Source organism: Schistocerca nitens, chromosome 6 (assembly GCF_023898315.1).
Source record: "Schistocerca nitens isolate TAMUIC-IGC-003100 chromosome 6, iqSchNite1.1, whole genome shotgun sequence".
Taxonomy (NCBI): Eukaryota; Metazoa; Arthropoda; class Insecta; order Orthoptera; family Acrididae; genus Schistocerca; species Schistocerca nitens.
The window spans coordinates 251,120,964-251,146,599 of NC_064619.1; the positions used below are offsets into that span (position 1 = coordinate 251,120,964).

The 25,636-nt window shown below is 42.3% G+C and overlaps 1 protein-coding gene across 1 annotated transcript in view; it reads left to right on the plus strand.

The window, feature by feature from the left end:
- Positions 1 to 3,190: 3,190 nt before the first annotated feature.
- The window catches only part of LOC126263312 (uncharacterized), a 166,775-nt gene continuing 144,329 nt past the window's right edge, over positions 3,191 to 25,636 (plus strand). Inside the window, exon 1 of the mRNA XM_049960401.1 lies at positions 3,191 to 3,428. Coding sequence (XP_049816358.1) covers positions 3,191 to 3,428 — 238 coding nt within the window. The remainder of the gene's footprint in view (positions 3,429 to 25,636) is intronic.

Below are 25,636 nucleotides of genomic sequence, written 5' to 3' on the forward strand. Positions count from 1 at the left end.
CCCGCAGTCGCGCTATTCATCTGTGTCCTCGGTGGCTCAGATGGATAAAGCGTCTGCCATGTAAGCAGGAGATCCCGGGTTCGAGTCCCGGTCGGGGCACACATTTTCAGCTGTCCACATCGAGGTATATCAACAAGACCTGTCGGCAGCTGAGGTTGTCAGTTAGTCATAATTTATTCCTGAGAAAAGCTGCACGGTCATCAACAGTAACTGTTCTTTCGAGAACAAATTACTATCTTCGTATATATAGTTAAAAGCTACCCAGCCATTGACCATCGTCTGTGTGAATGCGCACAGGTTGCCCAAACTCTTACGGGAATCGCCAAAGCGTGCGCGAGTAATGAGTGGGTGAGGAAATGTCTATATGGTTCAATACATATGTAGAATTGTGGACAGTTGGGAATGTGAGTCTCACGGGAAGCGTGCAAGGGATAAGTCTCTGCAGTCGCGCTATTCATCTGTGTCCTCAGTGGCTCAGATGGATAGAGCGTCTGCCATGTAAGCTGGAGATCCCGGGTTCGATTCCCGGTTGGGGCACACATTTTCAGCTGTCCACATCGAGGTCTATCTAGAACACCTGTCGGCAGCTGAGGTTGTCAGTTAGTCATCATTTATTCCAGAGAAAAGCTGCACGGTCATCAACAGTAACTGTTCTTTCGAGAACTAGTTACTATCTTCGTATAAATAGTTAAGTCCGCCCCTCGTGGTCTCGCGGTAGCCTTCTCGCTTCCCGAGTACGGGGTCCCGGGTTCGATTCCCGGCGAGGTCTCGGATTTTTCCTGCCTCGAGATGACTGGGTGTTGTTGTGTCGTCTTCATCATCATCATTCATCCCCATTACGGTCGGAGGAAGGCAACGGCAAACCACCTCAATTGGGACCTTGCCTAGTAAGGCGGTGCGGGTTTCCCGCATCGTTCCCCTACGCTCTGTAAAGAAGCATGGGACTTCATTTCCATTTCATATATAGTTAAAGGCTACCCAGCCATTGACCTTCGTCTTTGCGAATGTCACAGGTTGCCCAAACTCTTACGTGAATCGCCAAAGCGTGCGCGAGTAATGAGTGGGTGGGCAAATGTCTATAAGGTTCAATACATATGTAGAATTGTGGACAGTTGGGAATGTGAGTCTCACGGGAAGTGTGCAAGGGCTAAGTCCCTGCAGTCGCGCTATTCATGTGTGTCCTCGGTGGCTCAGATGGATAGAGCGTCTGCCATGTAAGCAGGAGATCCCGGGTTCGAGTCCCGGTCGGGGCACACATTTTCAGCTTTCCACATCGAGCTATATCAACAGTCCTGTCGGCAGCTGAGGTTGTCAGTTAGTCATCATTTGTACATTTATGATCCATTTTTATATACTTCTGTCTTTTCTGAGTAATTTAGTATGCAATTTGTTGGTGTTAAGCCTTTCTTCCTAATCAGTTAGTCTATTTAAATTCGGGTCATTCTTTTTGGGACACCCTGTATTGTCCTTTGTTGAGAAAGGCCATTATTTTAAAGCAATGAGAGATCGCATAAAATAATGTTATAATAAATGAATCGCAAATTGTGTATTGTCTCATTTGTACAGAAAGCTCTTGTTGAAGGGTTATACAAAATGTTGTTCACAAGTATTGGGTGGGCCTGGCTGATACGTCATACATCATATATTAATGTATAGCGTGGAGCCTAATGTGGTGTTTGCTGTGTTATTCAGTGGTTTGGTATTTAACTAATTTGTAATTGAAAATGATAATCTTATTTTATTACATTGAGTAATTACTAAATAGTTTTTCTCCCGGCTAAAGATTTGGTCAAGTTGCTAAAGAACTCCAAGTTAACGTTGTGTTAAAGTGTTGTCTGTAAGTTGTGTAAGTGTCATTAAATCACAGTTCAAACAACAGATTCTATACAACTATTGATTATGATGGAAACAGTTATCTTCAGCAAAATGATCGTTAAAACCACCGAATATCAGCCGCGCACAACACTGACGTATGTTTCCTGAACCAATATTCTTCGCAACTCGTGCGTAATTAATTTCGGCTCCATACATCAGCTAGAAAAGTTTGCTATAACGATCGTACTTTGAGCACTGTTTTTAAAGAACCAACCTGATTCGAATTATTTTCATTAAAATGAGTACAGGACCACGGGTGCACATTTATTTTTACACATTTTTATTACCTTCGGCACTTATGTCTGCAGAGTTGCGTAATTTGAATTTGCCGCTGAGATAATTGTTAAGATGGCGGCAGACAATTGATAGAGACTTTCTATCATTAGAGCAAATAGGATAAGTATTTGAAATGATTATTGAACTTTACTTTCGTATTGTGCACTATTTAGTCTTCATCAAGCAAACATTTGATTTTTTTCTAAGGAAAACACAGATAAAAACGCGATACAAATCGCTATCATTAATGGCTGCGCTCCTTGCAACGGGAAGAAATAATTAACACAGATAATGCTTACTGAGAAAGGAATTAGGGTTACAAATAAGTATTCACTCATATTTATAATAATAATGAACTCTATTCTCAAGTAATAATTAACAAATAATTACAATTTCTTAACAGACCTCAGTTTGATATGCGTCTTGCGTCCGCAACCTGCAAAAGCCAACCAACAAAAGGTAAAAACAAAGGAAGACAAACGCAGATCATAAAAGGAATTTACAATTATCATTGTCTTTGTATGATACACATCGATATGTCTAATCACATCATAAAATATTATATAAATAATTAACATTTAGTTCACTGTTTTTTCATATGTCGGGTAGATAATGTTTATAACTGTTAGAGGCATAATTTCCTCTCGTCGCACTGTAGCACTATTTAAAATCAGGTCATTCTTTTTGGTACACCCTGTATTGTCCTTTTGTTGAGAACATTATTTTAAAGCAAAGAGAGATCGCATAAAATAAACTTATAATAAATGAATCGCAAATTGTGTATTGTCTCATTTGTACAGAAAGCTCTTGTTGAAGGGTCACACAAAATTTTATTCACAGCTATAGGGTGCGCCTGGCTGATAGATCAAACATCATACGTTATTGTATAGCTGGGAGCGTAACTGGTAGAGCCGAGGTTGAGCCGTCAGTGGTCCACACCGACGTGAACGTGTTACGCACGTTTATTCATTTGTTTGTTCCGGATGTATGATAAAGGACAGTCCGGCGGATTTTGGTAGCGCTGCCCCGCTGGGCATGAATGGCGCCGGCGTCACTGGAGGCGACCCGAGCGATACGGCGCCGTGTGGGCGTTGCGGTGAGGCGCGCCCACGCGCGGCCGGCGTCGCGACGCCTCCTCTCCGCCACTGCTCCCGTCCCCCACCACCGGCCGCTCCCCCCTCCACGCCGGCAGCCGCGCAAAGTGTGCCAGCGGGCAGGGGCCGGCTCGCCAGTCCGCGAGCGACCGCCGCCTGCGCAGCCCGTGCGTGCCAGCCTCGGTACGTGCCCTCCTGCTGCCGCTACTGCCTCTGCTGCCCCGCTCTGCTCATTGACTTGCTGGCCGCGCTGCTGCCGTGGACGAGGACCGCTGCTTCCAAATTAGCACAGCGCGGCGCTGCACCGCCTGCCGATACGTGTCGCCTTCAGTGGAGTTTGCGTCACCACCAGTCGTGTGTGTGCTACATGTCGACGTTGTCAAGGGCAAATTGGCTCGTCCGTCAGTGTCTGTGATGTGCTACTGGAACTTCTGTACCGTACTATCTCGCTTAGGAGTCCACACACGCGCACAGTTTCTTTCCTCTGAGTTGTATACCAATTTGAAAGGTAAAAAAAGTGAGAAATTGCACCTTCATTCAGGCCACTGTAGACTAGTTTCTTTTGGATTCGCTATCACTGTTGGTCAAACTGGAAAAACCACGCATCGAGAGATTTGGCACATTTTCCGAGACTCGTGTTCGTTCCGTACGGGGTTAAATCCCAGTCCAGCAATCCCTAAATCACCACAGGCCCTCACATTAATGGTTAAATGCCTCGTCTTTTTTTGTCCGCCACCAACTGAAGCGGCTCTCCGACTTTAGTGTCCTGGACGTCGACGGAACTGGAGGCGCTGTCCAGCCGTGCTGGCACCAGTGTTTTCTACATCCTGCAAACTAATACGTACTGAATGACAAATGAAATTTAGCATTCTACAACATGTTAGGGTTTCTTCTCGTTCCAGTTGGTTATGAAGCGCGCTACAAATGACTTATTAAGTACATCTGTGCTGTAATTAGTGTAATGTTGTGGTCACGCTCCCTAACGGAGCGATACGTAGGAAGATGAAGGTTCTTGAAACTTTGTAAGTAGGCTTTCTCGTGTTGGTTGAAGTCTATCTTCAAGCGCCTGACAGTTCACGTTTTAACATTTCGATGACGCTGTCCCGCGGGTCAAAGTTGCGACCATTCGTGCCGTCATTTTTTGTATACTTTACATACTTTGTTAGTTTTATTTGGTATGGGTCCCACACACTTGAGAAATAGAAAAATGGGACACACATGATTTGAAGACGACTGCATATTTACAGTGTCCTACCAGTGAACCAAAGTCTTACGTATGACTGAGCTTATGTGGTCATCCCAGTTCATATAATTAAACTTTCGCTACTTGACAGGACTTCCGTGAAAAACGAGTGATCATAGGATAATCAAACTTCCTGGAAACATTTGTAAGGACATCTGGAAGGGAAATAACCAATAAACCGTTGAAAGAAGCACATTTTAATTTCCACACGGCATGGTAGCATTTGTTAATTGCATACGATTTTACGTTCCAGGTTGCAAACGTTGCTTACTGCGACGAACATCTACTACAGCCTGAAACCGCATTAAAGATTTCCATTTCACAATTGTTCGCGGCACTTTTAGAACGGTGGACCACGGGATGTTGAGTTGTTGTGACAGCTCGTGCACAGTTTGGAGATCGCACACTGCGTTCAGCATTCTCAGCCACGGCAACTTCAACAGTTTGTGGTGCAACTGCCCGTTGGCTTCTCCCAAATTACTAGGTAGCTCCAACTTCCGAATCATGTTCTTCAACCCTGGTGCGGAAGGAGGACCTCTCCGTATTCGTTTAATGCTTCGATACAGCAGCACTGTTGCTTTTGTTTTGATAAAACAGCTTTTCGAGTAAAGCCCTGCTCACCGTGTCCAGAACCAAGATGACTGACTACAACTTTAATGCACATTGATTCTTGTGTTTCAACCCTGCGTAGCCCTACCAGTAGCGGCACCTAACGGGAATTACATTAATAACAACGCAAGTCTTGCAGCGCACAGTCTGAACTCCATTTCTATAAAGCTGGATACCCAAACGGTAAATGCTTTTCAGTCTATACAGGCTCAAGCAGCGAAAGTTTAATTATAACCACCCTGTATTTCAGTGGTTCTTCGTGAATCACTGCAAGCGAATGTCGGGTTCGTTCCAGGAAAGGGTCGTTCCTGCTTTCTGTTCCAACGAGCGTTACATTCCATTTCTAACTTCTTTCTCTACATTTGTTATTTCGTGCAACGAAAACTGTTAGAAACAAGAAAAGATATATTAAAGGTAGCTACGGCAGCATTATGCACGTAATGCTAATGTTAATTCGTCATCCCTACAAACAGAAACTTTTCAGCGTGAGGTGGTTGGGAGCTTACTGCCTCTGACCATTGAATACTATGTGCTACTGCAGGCGTCGCACGAAAAAATGGTTCAAATGGCTCTGAGCACTATGGGACTTAACATCGGAGGTCATCAGTCTCCTAGAACTTAGAACTACTTAAACCTAACTAACCTAAGGACATCACACACATCCATGCCCGAGGCAGGATTCGAACCTGCGACCGTAGCGGCCGCGCGGTTCCAGACTGAGGCGCTTAGAACCGCTCGGTCACACCGGCCGGCCGTCGCACGAAAGTTCAGTCTGTTTATCACACCCACTTCTCGTCTCCTGTGTAGAAGCCGGCCTGAGTGTGTAGTGCTGAAAGGATCTTCCGCAGCTGTATATTTGTTACTTGCGTTTTAGCGATGCAACCCGGAATTACTTGCGACTCTGAAGATGGGTTTGTCCAACGCATGCGTCGTAATGACCCAAAGACACCGCCAGGACTGACCTCGGATGCCTGTTCTGTTGTTGGTGCCAGGCGTAGCTTGAAGAAGATAGTGTTCATCCACTGAAAGGGTTTGCTTCATTGTGGGCGAGCTGCCAACTGTGTTGCATTCAGTTGCTACCTCTGTGTCAACTACCATGCTGTAACAGCTGTAATTCCTTGCCAACACCGAGCTGAAAATGTACTGATAGCCTCTGGCAAGCATATACTTTAGTGTCGGTACAGGACAGAGATTTAAAATAGAAATAACCATGCGTCGGCAGTTTGTAAGTAAAACAAATGGCAAAATCAGATTCGTTGCAGTTTTGTGAAAAGCTGAACTTCGTCTACGAAATAATTTCCGTGCAAAACACGTAATTGTAGGGTCTAAAGCAGAACGTTACTCCCGTTAAAGTTGGACTAATGAGTGACTGATTTTTTACAAAAATGGGCAGTGTGTATGTCCAAAGACTTGCGTGATTGACAAAAGAGTGTAGCAAGAAGTCTGTTTAATCTAAACTGGAAAGCCCTTGTAGAGATGTGTCTTAAATCATGTTGACTTACCTATCCGTAGTTGCTAGTTATACTATCTTAAATACTTTGAGATTAAATCTTTGTCAGCTAGACAAATATGCTCGGTCTCAATTTGTTTGTAGCGTCTTCAATGACCTAAAAGATAGCATATTCACTCACTTACAACACTTTAAAATTATTAAATCTGACCGTTTACAGCCCAAAAGTATGTCAGAATACGTAAGTTAAAAGTATAGCTGCTGATTAACCACGTGGTTTACTACCCTTTGAGATCTTACATTTTCATTTTTAAAGGACAGTTCTTGTAGAAGATTTTCATGTTAGTGAAAATATGTATACGATTCAGGCCTCTGAAGAAGTTTCAAATAAATCGAGGCCAAAACCATGTGGACAAATGTCAATTGCTTTTATTCAATTGCACATAGGTGGAACCTCAATGTCGTTAATATAAAATCAGAGAATTACGCAAAATTCCACTGAACGTACATGGAAAATTCTAAGAGCTGGTTATCTGGGCTGACTCCCAACTATTTTTCGTCTCGTTTAGTAGAAACAGTTTAGACAAAATTGCAACTAATGAAAACTGAAATGAAGAAATGTAAGTAGTCATTCTTCCACATGCTCCACCCGCTAGTGGAACCGTACGACACCTTAGTACTCGGTACAACAAGAAATACTGCATTCTGGAGGATGACGGTTCAAACCCGTGTCCGGCCATCCTGATGCAGTCTTCCGTGATTTCCCTAAATCGCTCCAGGCAAATGCCGGTATGGTTCCTTTGGAAGAGCACGGCCGACTGTCCCATCCTTTCCTAATCTGCTGGGACCGATGACCTCCTTGTTTGGTCCCCTCCTCCAAATCAAACAATCAACCAACCAACAACCACCAAGAAATACTGTCCAACACACATGTTGTCAAGGCTACCATCTCTGTGTATACACATTTGCTTAGCGTTGTAATTGAAACATTCGTTCTGTTTGTAGCTCTTCGAATTTTACTGACGAGAACTGTGTGGTTTCCGAAATGTGAAGTGGCGTGATGAGGTGGAACACATTGTAGAACACTTCGTTAACCTAAGACGTGGCTACACGGAAGTTTGCTGTCTCCGTGTGCCGTGTTCTCCTCCTAGCCACTTCGCTACTCTTCCGTGTGACGACGCACCTGTTCCCCGTCCTGTGAATCCTCGCTGTTGCTGACGACATTGGAACAGCCTCACTTTCAGTCCGTAACCTTGCGGTCTTACTCCGCAGTTCCAACAGCAGTGCATCATATAGTGTTGCATGCTACTACTGCATTTATTGGCTTGCAACGTTCCACTTTAACTCTGATGTTCACACGTCGAGTCGTGCGTATTTAAGGTAACAGCGGTACTCTAGGTTTTAAGGAAAATAATTAATAATTTTCAGTTTATGGAATTGTTGACTTTCATTTTTGGCGTAGATGTCTGAGAGCCTGTAACTGTAGATAAAGCACATTTCATAATAGATAATCTGCCTGACACGTTTATAATCGTTTACTGCCAAAGATGTTTCGAAGAATTATGTCTGCGTCATCAGTGGCAGTAATGAAGTATTTTATAACTGCTGGAATGCGAATTTGCTATGCACTAGCTTTTGTATTTTGGGAGTTCCAGTTACAGTGAGTAGGTGTAATGGGGTATGTCTGCTTCTGAGAACTTGAAATGTGCAAACTTATCAAATGTAAGCAGCGTTCTAAAGTTTTTCATGATTTTTTGATGATTTTTTCATAACTCGGGCTTTCCATGTTTATATTACATAGTTTTTGTGAAAGTTGCAGAAGTAAGCCCTGTGACCCAACAGTTCTTCGAACTCGTCTGGAAGTTAATGCAATAAAAGTGACTTGTAGCGTTTTCATTCTCAAATAGCATGTAACTGCTTGAATTTTATCCGCGAAAGAAGTTAAAATCATGCACGCTAGACAACTAATTTATCCCTAGAACACAAACGAGGGGAAATTGTTACTTTGTTACTAAAGCATAGTAAGTTTTACTACTCTATATTTTATTCAAAGGAAGTCATAATTTATAGTTTATGGGCTAGTTAATTACAATTTTAAGGTCTCCAGCGGTATGTCACATACAAAACAAATAGAAAATTTCCGGTTTTGCACCCTCTGCTGACAATACCAAATTAGCGGGAACCGCGAATTGGTGTCAACTGCAATTGTAATTTTGCGAGAGTTCAGTAATCTAGGGTTATTCATCTTTTTGCTGAATGGGAAACAATCTCATAATTTACAGCCGGTTGAAACAGATTTTCGACGATCACGGCACAGACTCTTAGGCATTCATTGTTTGTGTCACAGTAGGTCACCTCAATTCGAACGACCAATTTGTTTTCTGCTGTTTATGTCGTGTTTCAAATGGTTCAAATGGTTCAAATGGCTCTGAGCACTATGGGACTTAACATCTATGGTCATCAGTCCCCTAGAACTTAGAACTACTTAAACCTAACTAACCTAAGGACAGCACACAACACCCAGCCATCACGAGGCAGAGAAAATCCCTGACCCCGCCGGGAATCGAACCCGGGAACCCGGGCGTGGGAAGCGAGAACGCTACCGCACGACCTGTCGTGTTTCCTTTTTTCTTTGCGCTGCGAATGTCATCCACTTACAAAACTGTATGTTAACTTCTTAGGTCTGTCTGTCTTTATGCTGCTTTATCGTCAAATATTTTATTATATCATGTAAAGGAGAGATTATTCGGAAACATTTGACTGGCAGAATTACTTTTTATTGTTGCGTGTGGAAAATGAAATATGTTATTGCGGTCTAGGAATAACTGACTAGTAATTGTGGCGCTAATACTTTTACTTGAAAAGGCGAGTTATTTGGCTCCTATCTAATCGATCACTTTGTGCGTGAAGTCTCGTCATGGAGGTTGTCAGGCTTCATTCAAGCTACCACACGTATTTGATTCACCTGAAGATTCTCTTGTGTGATGTTGGTCATCGCCATCTACAGAGCCCTCCGAAGCGTTTTGAGATCCCTGTGTACCGCCATTTAGCACACCTCTGATCTTTATAGCATTGTAAGCTAGATCAGCCGTCATACCATTACCTGCCCATTGAGAGCTACTTAGCTGCGGAAGCGGCGTCACAACTCGTTGTTTACAGTAGTGCTGCCTGTAGCACGCGGCGGGCATGGCGCGGCTGGATGTTTGTTTGCCTGTCGTGACTTGGCGACGTTTCACGATGTGTGGTATTCAGGCTTCGACCTCGCCCAACCAGAGCGGAAGCGCTTTGCCGAACACATTGGTCAGCAGAAGTTTGCTGACATCGAGACTACTTACATAAACTGCACTTGGAGTTTCTTGTACCGGAAGAACTACTGTAATAACTCTGTACTCCAAGGACCACTGCCATGTTACACTCCTGGAAATTGAAATAAGAACACCGTGAATTCATTGTCCCAGGAAGGGGAAACTTTATTGACACATTCCTGGGGTCAGATACATCACATGATCACACTGACAGAACCACAGGCACATAGACACAGGCAACAGAGCATGCACAATGTCGGCACTAGTACAGTGTATATCCACCTTTCGCAGCAATGCAGGCTACTATTCTCCCATGGAGACGATCGTAGAGATGCTGGATGTAGTCCTGTGGAACGGCTTGCCATGCCATTTCCACCTGGCGCCTCAGTTGGACCAGCGTTCGTGCTGGACGTGCAGACCGCGTGAGACAACGCTTCATCCAGTCCCAAACATGCTCAATGGGGGACAGATCCGGAGATCTTGCTGGCCAGCGTAGTTGACTTACACCTTCTAGAGCACGTTGGGTGGCACGGGATACATGCGGACGTGCATTGTCCTGTTGGAACAGCAAGTTCCCTTGCCGGTCTAGGAATGGTAGAACGATGGGTTCGATGACGGGTTGGATGTACCGTGCACTATTCAGTGTCCCCTCGACGATCACCAGTGGTGTACGGGCAGTGTAGGAAATCGCTCCCCACACCTTGATGCCGGGTGTTGGCCCTGTGTGCCTCGGTCGTATACAGTCCTGATTGTGGCGCTCACCTGCACGGCGCCAAACACGCATACGACCATCATTGGCACCAAGGCAGAAGCGACTCTCATCGCTGAAGACGACACGTCTCCATTCGTCCCTCCATTCACGCCTGTCGCGACACCACTGGAGGCGGGCTGCACGATGTTGGGGCGTGAGCGGAAGACGGCCTAACGGTGTGCGGGACCGTAGCCCAGCTTCATGGAGACGGTTGCGAATGGTCCTCGCCGATACCCCAGGAGCAACAGTGTCCCTAATTTGCTGGGAAGTGGCGGTGCGGTCCCCTACGGCACTGCGTAGGATCCTACGGTCTTGGCGTGCATCCGTGCGTCGCTGCGGTCCGGTCCCAGGTCGACGGGCACGTGCACCTTCCGCCGACCACTGGCGACAACATCGATGTACTGTGGAGACCTCACGCCCCACGTGTTGAGCAATTCGGCGGTACGTCCACCCGGCCTCCCGCATGCCCACTATACGCCCTCGCTCAAAGTCCGTCAACTGCACATACGGTTCACGTCCACGCTGTCGCGGCATGCTACCAGTGTTAAAGACTGCGATGGAGCTCCGTATGCCACGGCAAACTGGCTGACACTGACACGGCGGCGGTGCACAAATGCTGCGCAGCTAGCGCCATTCGACGGCCAACACCGCGGTTCCTGGTGTGTCCGCTGTGCCGTGCGTGTGATCATTGCTTGTACAGCCCTCTCGCAGTGTCCGGAGCAAGTATGGTGGGTCTGACACACCGGTGTCAATGTGTTCTTTTTTCCATTTCCAGGAGTGTATGTAGTAAAATTTAACGAGACAGACTCCCAAGTCTTGTCAACTGCTGTCGCGCGTCGTTCTTCAAAATTTCTGAATCTCTAGGTTTTGACCCCTCTAATTAGATACTTTTCTAATGCACCTTCTTGAGTGCCTCATATATTGCTCCTGAGTACTAACCCAGAAGCGGAACAGAAACTTTGATGTGGAGACAATTTGTCGCGGGACAACACATCAGAAAAGGTTACTTTTACATATCGCAGGCTGAGCAAAAAGTTATTAAACATTATTTCAGACAAACTATTTTATGTATAAAAGCTACTTAAGCAGTTTTAATTATAAAGCAGATCGTAAAACGCTATTCTTTCCTTTGGTGTCTGCCTGATCGTGACCCCTCAAGTAGAGTGTTATTTCTGCGGCACCCTGTGTCCTGCCAGGTCGATACCGGCAACGGGACAGCTTGTATTTGCTGGAAGAGGGCTGCGAGACGCTGTCAGCCCCAAGCGACGACCGGTCGCTTTCTGTCTAGTTTCCCCATCCTGCTCTAACTGAACAAAAGACTACTTCACCGTTCTCACAGAGGTATACAGTTCAGTTTTTAACCCTTCCGGAAATGTGTTTCATTAAACCGTGTGGATACCTTAACGCTTCAGGAATTTGTCGCAGCTCTTGCCAGGACATACACTGACGGAAAAAATCAAACTCACAGATGGCGTTGTCCGAGATAAACGAAAGTCTCTCTGTCTGAAAGATGATGTCAATCCTGATTTCGCACCTATCACGTAAGAGTGCCGCTAGTAGCGCCACTATAAGGACTCCCATCAGGTTTGCTTTGAATACATTATGTAACGACCGTAAATATAAATGTCGCGTGACTAGGGCCTCCCGTCGGGTAGACCGTTCGCCGGGTGCAAGTCTTTCGATTTGACGCCACTTCGGCGACTTGCGCGTCGATGGGGATGAATTGGTGATGATTAGAACAACACAACACGCAGTCCCTGAGTGGAGAAAATCTCCGACCCAGCCGGGAATCGAACCCGGGCTCTAAGGATTGACATTCTGTCGCGCTGACCACTCAGCTACCGGGGTCGCACTTGTAACGACCGTGAGAGTTAGTTACCTGTGAGATTTTAAGTGGTGAGTTGGTGTTGGTCAATAATGATCAGCTTGATGCACTATCAGCATGATGTTAGAAAGAACTCCGCTAACAGGTGGTAAAATTGTTGTTTACCAAAACACAGCCGGTTTGAGTAGTAAATTTTGACTTGGAGCGATGGGTATGTCTATAATCTTTTAACGTTGTTGCACCTGATGATGCGGCTTTAGGCCGCGAAACCGATAGTGTTTTAATAAACAAAAATTTTATCAGCTCTTAGCAGAGTTCTTCCTGACACCATGCCTTTCAACAGCTGCGGTTGCCCGGAATGTAAAATAGTTTGCCATTATCAGCATCTCACTGAGTTTGAACGAGGTCGTGTCATAAGGCCACGAGAAGCTGGATGTTACTTCTGAGATATTGCAGGAATGTGGCGACTCTACATGATTGCTGGCGGCGGTGGTCACGACTATGTACGGCCTCAAGAAGACCGGGCCCTGGTCGACTACATGGTACTAGAGATGGGCAAACTCGTTCATCCTTGGGAACTAGTTCACTGGTGATCGCTCTTTGTTGGGAACTGTTCATTTTTACTCGTTCACCGTTCATTGTGCTTGTTATATGGTTCTTATGAAAAATTGAAAATTAATAGCATAGGTGACTGAAGATGGAAGGCGCAAAGAGGGGGCAGTTGCCTCCCCCACTGAGTACAGAGTTTTTATTCGTAACAGAATTCTCACACACTTGTTATTTTCGTGATTCTGCAAAACATCTCGTTTAGCCAACTGTAGCGTTATGTGGCCGATCGCAGTGAAGTAATATAACGTGGCGCACGAAAAACCGGCCCCTCCCTCGCCAATTACACACGATTTGTTGACTGCTACAAGCAGAATATATAAATATGTAATAATTAGGAAGTGAAGAAATAACAAAAGAGCTAATGCAAACAACTTCGAAACAATAGAGGACGATTGGTAAGCGACAGTGAGCACTCTAGTACTCGGGGCTGGTTTTTCGTGCGCCACTGAAATAATATTGTAGGAGTTATCATATTCTCTTTACAAAATGTGACACCATACGCTCGATTACGAAGCGCGGGCTTCATTCGGTAGTAAGTCGATCTGCCTTCCATAACAATGAACTTGCTCTTTTATCTTGGATCAAAAAAAGACGGAAAATGGCCTGTCGTGTGTGCCATGACGACGTCCTTTGCATGTGTAATAACAAAAAATCTTGCCTTTTCAGAAGTATTTCTTCTGCTGTTTATCGAAATAGTGAAGTAAGCTGATACACCGTTTTGTTACCTGAAAAGATGTATGTATTACATACCACGTAATTTTTATGTAATTTACGTAATTATAAAATACATTTTAATTAATGTCGTGGACGTTGAATAGAATACTAAAAGAACCAGAGGTTCATAGTTCAAAAATGGTTTGAAACAGATCTAGAATGGGCGTGCGAAGCGAACGAAACGAACAACCACAACTCGATACTGAACTAACTAGGAGCAGTCGGCAGTGGAACCGCGACGAGTGGCCACACGAAGGACGAGTCCGGCCGAGCGAGACCGAGACCGAGACAGACGGGAACGGGACCGAGGCTGGAACGAGACCGGCCGACATGCCGTTCGGGAACGAGACCGACCGTTTCCCGTTCCCGGGAACTGTAAGTAGAAAGCAGCGACCGAAGTGGACAATGAAAGACCGTTCCTTAGAATTCGTTCCTCGCTCGTTCCGTTCATGGTACTACCGGGAGCGTCGTGTTCGGCTTATGAGTCTGGCGCATCGTACTGCGTCTGCAGCAGCAATTTGAGCAGCAGTTGGACAGCATAGTCACAAATGGTTACAAATCCATTACTTCAAGGACAGCTCCGAGGCAGACCCCCTACAGAGTGCATTCCGCTGACCACAAACCACCGCCCTTTGTGACTTCAGTGGTGGCAAGCGAAAGCTCATTGGAGGGCGGGGTGAATATCTGTTGTGTTTTGTGATGATGGAAGCTGGTTCTGGCCCGGTGCCAGTGGTGGTCGTGTGTTGGTTAGGAGGAGGCCAGTTACGGGCCTGCAACCTGTGTGCTGACACACTGGAACTACAGCTGGAGTTACGGTCTGGGGGGCAATTTCGTATGCCAGTGGGAGCGCCCTCTAGTGGTTATCCGACGCACCCTGGTTGCAAATTTGGTCTCGTGATTCGACCTGTTGTGCTGTCGTTCATGAACAACATTTCAGGGGATGTTTTCCAACAGAATAACGCTCGCCACATACAGCTGTTGTAAGCCAACATGCTCTATAGAGTGTCGACGTGTTTCTTTGGCCTGCTCGATGGCCAGATCTGTCTCCAGTCGAGCACATATGGGACATCATCGGAGGACAACTCCAGCGTCATCTACGAACAGTATTAACCGTCCTTGTATTGAAAGACTAAGTGCAACTGACATTAACTTCATCCCACAAACTGACATCCGACACCTCTACAACGTAATGCATGCACGTTTGCATGCTTGCATTCAACATTCTGGCGGTTACATCTATTACTAAGGTAGCAGCATTCCACATTTGCAATGGGTTATCTCGCGCTTGCGTTAACCTATGATCTTTCAATGTTATACACTTAAATATGTTACATAGACAAATGTTTGCCAGAAATTTTATTGCTCTACATTAGTTTTGGCAGAAATGTGGAAATATGACAGTGATACAGTTCGAACATCCTTATACATAGCCCTTACAAAAATCTGGATAACAGAAAAGTTTCCCGAACATTTGACCACAGCCATAATCCACCCACTCCACAGAAAAGGAGATAAAAGCAACCCAGATAAATACAGAGGTATATCTCTCTTTGACTGCACATACAAGATTTTCTCCAGAATCCTATATAAGAAGATCAAAGAGCAACTAGAGGAAGAATTAGGTGCATACTAAGAAGGCTTCAGACCTTGGAGAAGCTGTACAGAACAGATTATCACTTTAAAATTAGCCATAGCATATTACAAGAAAAGAAATAGACATCTTGTAATAACCTTCGTGGACTTTAAAAAATCGTATTACTGTATCCATAGATATTCAATGTTAAAAATCTTAAGAAATTTCGGGACCCATACAAAATTAATCAAATTGATAGAACTCACCTTAACCAACACTGTATCAAAAGTCAGGTTCACGGGGGAACTATCTGAACCATTCACTATAAAAACAGGTTTAAGACAAGGAGATTGCTTGGCACACCTGCTGTTCAACTATGCTTTTGAATACATAATGAGGGAATGGTACAAGACTAACCCAAAGAACATCTAAATTGGAAGACCCAAAGACAACATAAGTTCAAATTGTCTAGGTTTTGCTGATGACCTTGCTCTCTTGTCCAACAGTATTCAGGAAACCAAACAACAAGTTATTTCACTATGGGAAATAGCACAGAAAATTGGTCTTGGAATATCCTTTGAAAAAACAGTCATCAAGTAAACTGACCCACCACTCATAAACAAAATTGCCGTAGGAAACCAAGAAATCAAAATTATAGATAAATTTAAATATCTGGGAGAAATCATAACATATAACCTCAATGAAAAGCCAAAATGGCATAACAGAATAAACAAATTGCCTAGAACACCTACAACAAAAAAAAGCCTGTCAATAGCAACAAAATTAAAACACTACAAAACAGCCACTCAACCAGAAATAACATACGCAACTGAAACCATCTTCAAAACAACTAACTATCTCGCTAAGAGACCATGAGTATAAAATCAGAGAGATTAGAGCCCACACAGAGGCATACCGACAATATTTCTTTCCACGAACAATACCAGACTGGAATAGAAAGGAGAACCGATAGAGGTACTCAAGGTACTCTCTGCCACACACCGTCAGGTAGCTTGCGGAATATGGATGTATATGTAGATTACAGAAATCAAGGAAGATATGGATGAGCTACAGATTACACTGGAAGACCTAAGAAACAAAACTGACAAAATCAGGAAACTCACAGACAAACAAACCAGACTGCAAACGAGAATCAACAAACAGACAATAGGAAGGGTGATTTCCGATGAAAAAAAGAGGATGAGATCCGAGAGAATGAAGTAGTACTCGGCTGACAGGAAACCGAAAAATTCTTTGCATAAAGTTGGCTAGAGTGGTCCAATGTAGGCCATAAAATGTAAATAATAATAATAATAAACCCCCTGGAGGCCCGGGAAAAGAATAGGCCTCCGGTATGTTCTGCCAGTCGTAAAAGGCGACGAAAAGAACAAACCACTAATAGGGCTAACCCCCCTTTCAGTGTGATTAGTTGGTTCAGGACAGAACTAAAGAAGCCTCGGACAAGCGCCGTCATGGTTGGGGACGACGCTTGAACCCTATGCCCGCCCACAATGGTAACGACACTGCTAGCCAACTGGAAAATGATTTAAATCCAAATAGAGGTGTTTTGCAGGATAAGCTTCCTGCAACCACCCTAGAAGGAAAACAAAGACAGAGGATGAGATGGTCAGATGAAGTTAATCGACACCTCATGTTCTGTTATTACCAAGCAACAAACCTAGGAACCAACACAACTGGATACAGATTACAAGTATACACAACATTTATTACCAGATACCCAGAATTAAAATTTTTAACAGAACAACGACTAGCTGATCAGATCCGTGTAATAATCAAAAATAACAGGATACCCCAGTCAGAATTAGAAAACATCAAACAACAAGTACAACAAATACTGGAACAAAATAATGTGCAATCAGAAGAAGAAGAAGAAAATACAGTAATGGATTCAAACATCCCAGAGCAAACAAACAAAGAACAACACGCATCAATTAAACAATCAGAGGAAAACGAAATCTTAAGACAGCCACCAGAACAAGCACAAATAGAACACGAAGTGACACACATGTTAGATATAGAAGAAAAATTTCAGCTGACATATATAGAATACAAAGACACAAATACAGACATTAGACCATTCTTGCATAGACCGCCAAATAACCCACAAGTCGAAAAAACAATAAAAACTATCAACACAATCATACACAACAAAATAAATGAAAACACAACTATGGAAGAGTTACAACTACTGGTTTATATAGGAGCACTCACTACACTAAATATACACACTAGACAGAGATCAGAACCATCCAACATACAGAAGAAACCCACAAAACCAGCATGGCAACGCAGGCTACAGATCAGAATAGAAAAACTGAGAAAAGACATCGGACAGCTAACAAAATTTACAAGAAATGAAATGTCAGGACAAAAACCAAAAAGATTATGTAAAATCTCACAACAAGAAGCGATAGAGCAATTAGATGAAAAGAAGCAGAAATTACAAGCATTGGCCAAACGACTTAGAAGATACAAAAAAAGTGAAAATAGAAGGAAACAAAACCAAACATTCAACACAAACCAAAAGAAATTTTACCAGACAATAGATAACACACACATTAAAATAGACAATCCACCAAACATAACAGACATGGAACACTTCTGGAGCAACATATGGTCAAACCCAGTACAACATAACAGGCACGCACAGTGGATACAAGCAGAAACAGACACATACAAGATGACACCACAAATGCCTGAAGTGATAATTTTGCAACATGAAGTCACCCAAGCAATTAATTCTACTCACAATTGGAAAGCCCCTGGAAAAGATAAAATAGCAAATTTCTGGCTAAAGAAGTTCACCTCAACACATTCACATCTAACTAAATTATTTAACAGTTACATTGCAGACCCATACACATTCCCTGATACACTTACACATGGAATAACTTATCTGAAACCTAAAGATCAACCAGACACAGCAAACCCAGCTAAATATCGCCCCATAACATGCCTACCAACAATATACAAAATATTAACTTCAGTCATTACACAGAAATTAATGACACATACAACACAGAACAAAATTATAAATGAAGAAAAAAAAGGCTGTTGCAAAGGAGCACGAGGATGTAAAGAGCATCTGATAATAGATGCAGAGGTGACATATCAAGCTAAAACTAAACAAAGGTCGCTACACTACACATACATTGATTACCAAAAATCTTTTGATAGCGTACCCCACTCATGGTTACTACAAATATTGGAAATATACAAAGTAGATCCTAAACTGATACAGTTCCTTAACATAGTAATGAAAAATTAGAAAACCACACTTAATATCCAAACAAATTCAAATAATATCACATCACAGCCAATACAGATTAAGCGTGGAATATACCAAGGAGACTCATTAAGTCCTTTCTGGTTCTGCCTTGCTCTGAACCCACTATCCAACATGCTAAATAATAAAAATTATGGATACAATATTACTGGAACATACCAACACAAAATCACACATTTGCTATACATGGATGATCTAAAACTACTGGCAGCAACAAATCAACAGCTCAACCAATTACTAAAGATAACAGAAGTATTCAGCAATGATATAAATATGGCTTTTGGAACAGACAAATGTAAGAAAAATAGCATTGTCAAGGGAAAACACACTAAACAAGAAGATTACATATTGGATAACCACAGCGACTGCATAGAAGTGATGGAAAAAACAGATGCCTATAAATATCTAGGATACAGACAAAAAATAGGAATAGATAATACAAATATTAAAGAAGAACTGAAATAAAAACATAGACAAAGACTAATAAAAATACTGAAAACAGAATTGACAACAAGAAACAAGACAAAAGCTATAAATACTTATGCCATACCAATATTGACCTACTCATTTGGAGTAGTGAAATGGAGTAACACAGACCTAGAAGCACTCAATACACTTACACGATCACAATGCCACAAATATAGAATACATCACATACATTCAGCAACAGAAAGATTCACATTAAGCAGAAAGGAAGGAGGAAGGGGATTTATCGATATAAAAAACCTACATTATGGACAGGTAGACAATTTAAGAAAATTCTTTCTAGAACGAGCAGAAACTAGCAAAATACACAAAGCAATCACTCATCTAAATACATCGGCTACACCACTGCAATTTCATAACCACTTCTACAACCCTTTAGATCACATAACATCAACAGATACGAAGAAAGTAAATTGGAAAAAGAAAACACTACATGGCAAGCACCCGTATCATCTAACACAGCAACACATCGATCGAGACGCATCCAACACATGGCTAAGAAAAGGCAATATATACAGTGAGACGGAAGGATTCATGATTGCAATACAGGATCAAACAATAAACACCAGATATTACAGGAAGCATATTATTAAAGATCCCAATACCACAACAGATAAATGCAGACTTTGCAAACAACAAATAGAAACAGTAGATCACATCACAAGCGGATGTACAATACTAGCAAATACAGAATATCCCAGAAGACATGACAATGTAGCAAAAATAATACATCAACAGCTTGCCTTACAACATAAACTTATAAAACAACACGTTCCCACATACAAGTATGCACCACAAAATGAACTGGAGAATGATGAATGCAAATTATACTGGAACAGAACCATTATAACAGATAAAACAACACCACATAACAAACCTGACATCATACTCACCAATAAAAAGAAGAAATTAACACAAGTAATCGAAATATCCATACCCAATACAACAAATATACAAAAGAAAAGAGGAGAAAAAATTGAAAAATACATCCAACTGGCTGAGGAAGTCAAGGACATGTGGCATCAGGATAAAGTTGACATTATACCAATTATACTATCAACTACAGGTGTCATACCACACAATATCCACCAGCACATCAATGCAATACAGCTACATCCAAACATATATATACAACTACAGAAATCTGTAATTATTGATACATGTTAAATTACCCGAAAGTTCCTAAATGCAATATAACACATACCGTACAGTTAAAAGGAAGTGACGCCTGATCAAGGTCCGCGTCACTTTCCATTTTTAACCAGACTTAACACCTGAGAAAGTAAAGAAATATAATAATAATAGTTATTTTTGGTGTTGTGAGTTTTTTCTGTCAGTGCACAATGAATAGTGTCAGCTGTTATCCTGGTCCTCTCTCTCGTTAGCCCACTTGAAGCCTCTGCTAGATTTGCCCGTATCTCCAGAAGACGATTTTGTAGGGCAAGGACCGAGCGTGGTGGCTAAGGCAGTGTTCAGCACACTGGACTCGAATTCATGACGACGATCGTCCAAATCTCCGGCTGACCATCCACATCTAGGGTTTCCGTGATCTCCCTAAATCGCATAAGAAGAATGATGGAGTGGTTCCTTTTAAAGGACTCAGTCTGTATGTTTTTCCAGTGTCAGCTTGTGCTCCGTCTCCAATGACTTCGACGTTGACGATACTTAAATCGTCTTTCTTTCCTTCCTTTATAGAGCAAGGGAGAGCATAACAGTAGAAAATAAACCAACATTTTTGTTTAAAATCAACACAGAACATTTCGAATTGTATTTCTCGATCAGCTTATGATTCCATATCAATTTGTTGCGCACCTAGACAATAGCAAATTTTGCACGCAATTAAGGTCTGATCATTTAACATCTCTTTTTATATGTAGATCATTTTTAATCGTTGGAAACTGAATACCTGAGATAGCAAGTCAATCAGAACTTTTACACAGCATTTTGCAATTCACTGTCCTTCGAAGGAACACGCGATTTGTGTGGCTCTAGTCTCCAGACGAGTAATAGAAACTGCATCGTAGTTCATTGTTTCTCACTGTATCGCTGTGGTTTCTCTAGCCCCTTTGTTATTCCACAATCTTTCTTTCTTTCCCGTGTCTTTTATCTCGTCTAGTACGGTATCCACTTTTATCGGGATCTGGCAAATTTTTATTATTTAGCCTCGTGGCCGGATGTCCTCCCTGACATCCCAGTCGCTAAGGTAACCCAAGGTGTGCGCCACCTGTCTGTGAATCGCATAAACTTTCTGCGGGTTATCGTATTGCAAGTGTCTGTGTATCGTATTCTCTGAGGCAGAATTTGGGGACCAGCCAAGCACTTGCTTAAACGAGCGTGGACTTTAGGAAGAAATGGATATATGATAAAGTTATTGCGTTTAAAATTGTATTGTACGCTGTAACAGTGTTATACTGACAAAAATATGTGTATGACAGGCTACACAGGATGAACTAGAACTCTACCGACGCACCTTCAGAGGTGGCAGTATGGACCAAAACAAGAAAAAAATCGTCTAGTAAACTTGAGCTCTAGAATGCATACGACAAGAGCTATGAGACCTTGTTCAGTAGAAGATATGTGTTTCACAGTAGCGAAAATGAACAAGTGCTCCTAGCTCCTAAGGTATGCATGTTCACTAGGCATTTTTTTCTTTTTTGGGCCATATTACCACCTCTGAAAGTTTTTCGGTGGATTTCTGATTCATCTTGTATATGCAGCTACGCAAATCTAAAATTAGCAATAATAAAAATTCTAATTTGGTGGAAAACAAAAGATAATTTAAAAACAAAAATCTCGTACTCACATTCGCTGTTGGGCATTGCTGTTGTCGTAGGCATTTCCTCTTCTGGTTGCTGTAAACAGATGTAAACATTTTTTCCTTGATAGTGCGGGCTGAGCTCCGCGGCTGTGGATTAAATTACTTGAAAAAAAAAAGTACAGCAATCAGCAACTTTTCTGAACTTTATTTATGTCAAGACGCATTTCAGGTTTTCATCGTCTGCTACAGCTACCCTGTTCTAAATAACAATTTCTTCGGCTACCACGCCTTTCTGACTCGTATATACAGTGTAATTTACAATAAGGTGCTCAGGTTGTGTAATATGTAGACAATACTGAAACATGGAGCTGCACGATACAGAATGAAGGTCAGTGCACCTTATTGTAAATTAGATGTTAATATACGACTCGGAAAAACGTGAGAACTAATTAAATTGTTATTTTGCATAGAGCAGCTGCATCAATCAAAATGCCGTCGGTATAAGCGTAATATAAACGTGTAACTATATTACGCCAATTGAAGACAGACGAAACACGTCGTGGCATAATAAATTTAAGTATAAATGACTCACTTATTTTTTCAAGTAAAGTTTGTGAATATGTGCGCATTGTACAAGATCAGGCTGTTCTCCTTAGCTAGAAATTTTTGCATTCATATCGTGCGGGCAATATCTCACAAGGGGAGGCCACGACGTTTGGAACGCGGATTTACTTCAAATTTCGTACACTCGTAGTAAGTACTCCATTAGACAACAAAATGTGTAAGCAGTAGCGCGTACTTCTCAAGCGTTATTGAGAAAGTCGCAAGATAATTTCGGTCGTCAGATATATACCTGTGCGTGGTCGTTGTTACCAGAAAGCGGCGGCAGCCGAGTGGGTAGCGTTCAAGCCCCGTAAGCGCTGGATCGAGTCGCGTTCGTCAGTTTTTTTTTTTTTAATTCTAACACAGTCATTTTCTTTACTATTTATATTAAATTGATATAATGGGAAAAATACGTGTAATCGGATGAACTTTTATTAAATTTACAATGTTATTTGACAGTCTACAAATTTTTATTATCACAAATAATATAATATTCAAAACTATCGACTAGTAAACGACCAAACGCATAAAGTGATACTGAAAATGAAAATGTATGCTTGTCCGTGCTTTGAGAAATCCCTTATACCTGGAAGGAACCCGAAGCTACTTGTTACCTCCAGGTTTTGACCGGCACAGACGGCTTTCGAAAGATGTACAATTAATCGTCGCTTTCGACATTACGAGTACAATGGCAGGTTGGAATTTTTCGTAAAAACATGGAAAACATAAAGTTAAACGGTACCAGCTGCTTTGAAGAAATGCTGTTTCCGTATACGCAAGGTCTTTTGAGGGTTTCCGTGGCAAAATAAACCTCGTTAACATTTTCAAGAACCTCTCTTTCAGCCGATAATTTGGAAGCAAACCATGTATAACGCAGCATTTCCTCAAATATCGGCGCTGATAATTGATCATGCAGTATCAAATGGTTCAAATGGCTCTGAGCACTATGGGACTTAACATCTATGGTCATCAGTCCCCTAGAACTTAGAACTACTTAAACCTAACTAACCTAAGGACATCACACAACACCCAGTCATCACGAGGCAGAGAAAATCCCTGTCCCCACCGGGAATCGAACCCGGGAACCTGGGCGCGGGAAGCGGTCATGCAGTATCGAGTGTATTTTAATAGCGTCTTCAGGAGAAGCAATTTCTCGTTCTTTTTCGATTAAATACGAACAATTTTGAAGACACGGACAAGCATACATTTTCAGTATCACTTTATGCGTTTGGTCGTTTACCAGTCGATAGTTATGAATATTATATTATTTGTGATAATAAAAATTTGAAGACTGCCAAATAACATTGTAAATTTAATAAAAGTTCGTACGATTACACGTATTTTTCCCATTATATCAATTTAATATAAATAGTAAAGAAAATGACTGTGTTAGAAATTAAAAAGAACTGATGAACGGGACTCGATCCAGCGATTACGGGGCTTGAACGCTACCCACTCGGCTGCCGCCGCTTTCTGGTAACAACGGCCACGCACAGGTATATATCTGACGACCGAAATTATCTTGCGATTTTCTCAACAACGCTTGAGAAGTACGCGCTATTGCTTACACAAATTGTTGTCTAATGGAGTACTTACTACGAGTGTACGAAGTTTGAAGTAAATCCGCGTGCCAAACGTCGTGGCCTCCCGTTGTCAGTGTGGTAAAATTTCCTTCAAGTATTTTCCATTAGGAAAAGCCGTATGCAATTGTACATTTAGTGAGAATGGCTAACTGGGACGGCCAAGTAACAGTTACTGCGTAGGTAAACATAGATCGCCGCGTTATCCAAATCTCCAACTTCTGGCTCACAGCCTTTACTCACAGCTTTAGCCGCCATTTGTAAAGGAACTCCTTTAGTTACTAACATCTTCCATAGATCCTACTTATGATAAATGTTGTGCGTGTGCGTAATCCGACTACAACCCGCATTTGTTTTAATATCTGCACGCTACTCATTTATGCTCGTATATGGTATAATTGCCCACCGACTTTCTTTCTTTTCTTTTTTTTTTAAGATACTTTATACACAGCACGCATGGAGCTAGCAAGGAGAAATGAGCTTAATGTTCGGTTAAATATATTTATGTCGTCTGCGAGATATTTTGTGCATCTGTATGCCTATCAAGACGTTTTCTAACTGGATACTCGTTTCTGAGGCGAACTTAGACGCGGCAGGCGGTGTATAACATTATATTTGGAGAGGCACTGTTGTGCTAAAACTAGAAATGAATGTTGGTTACATTGTTGTAAAGGAACAAATATACCCTCGGGAAAAAATTATTTAGACGTAGCTTTTGTGGTGTGTGTGTGTGTGTGTGTGTGTGTGTGTGTGCGAGAGAGAGAGAGAGAGAGAGAGAGATATTGTTTACATTGTGACAAATCAGTAGTGTACGGTATAACTGATGTGAAGCCAGCGTACAACTGTTATACAAACAATGTTTGGGATATTCAGCCCAGTCGTCAATCACGTGATTGTTGCCACAACATGTTTCAAGCGCTGAAAACAAGGAAACCAGATAAAACAATCCTCCTTATATCGACAGACCTGTAAGGATTGCAGACTTCCTGAGTTATAACCTACCTTAAAATTTTTTTGTGCCATTAGGCCTCGTCACAACTAAAAAACAAGCTGCACACGTGCTTTGTCAACTCAGAGAGAGAGAGAGAGAGAGAGAGAGAGAGAGAGAGAGAGAACTGAAGAGTATGTATATGGTTTTTTCCTTTTTTTTGTACAGAAGAAGACATTAAAGTAATTAGAATCAACAATAAAAAACACCTTCTAACCCTGCAAGAAAATTACCAGGCACAAAAACCAAAACAGAAACGAAAACCTTGCTGGATGATCAAGTAGACAAGCCAAACAATTCATTGTTTACACTAATAGATAAAATAATGGAATAACGTTCCCAAAGAAGATTACTATAATAATACCACCACCCAATATAAGAATAATGCCACCAAATGTGTTTTCACTCACTTATCTGTGAGCCCCTCGACAGAACATGGAAACCAAAAGCCAAAACAGCTGTCACCAAAGCTTTCAACCACTGGGGGCCGAACCGCACAATAACCCTGAATTCGATGAGGTGAGTGGACTGCTGTAGCCTGTTGTGGGGCTGTGAACCACTGAGGGCTACGGCGGGGACGAACCCTCTCC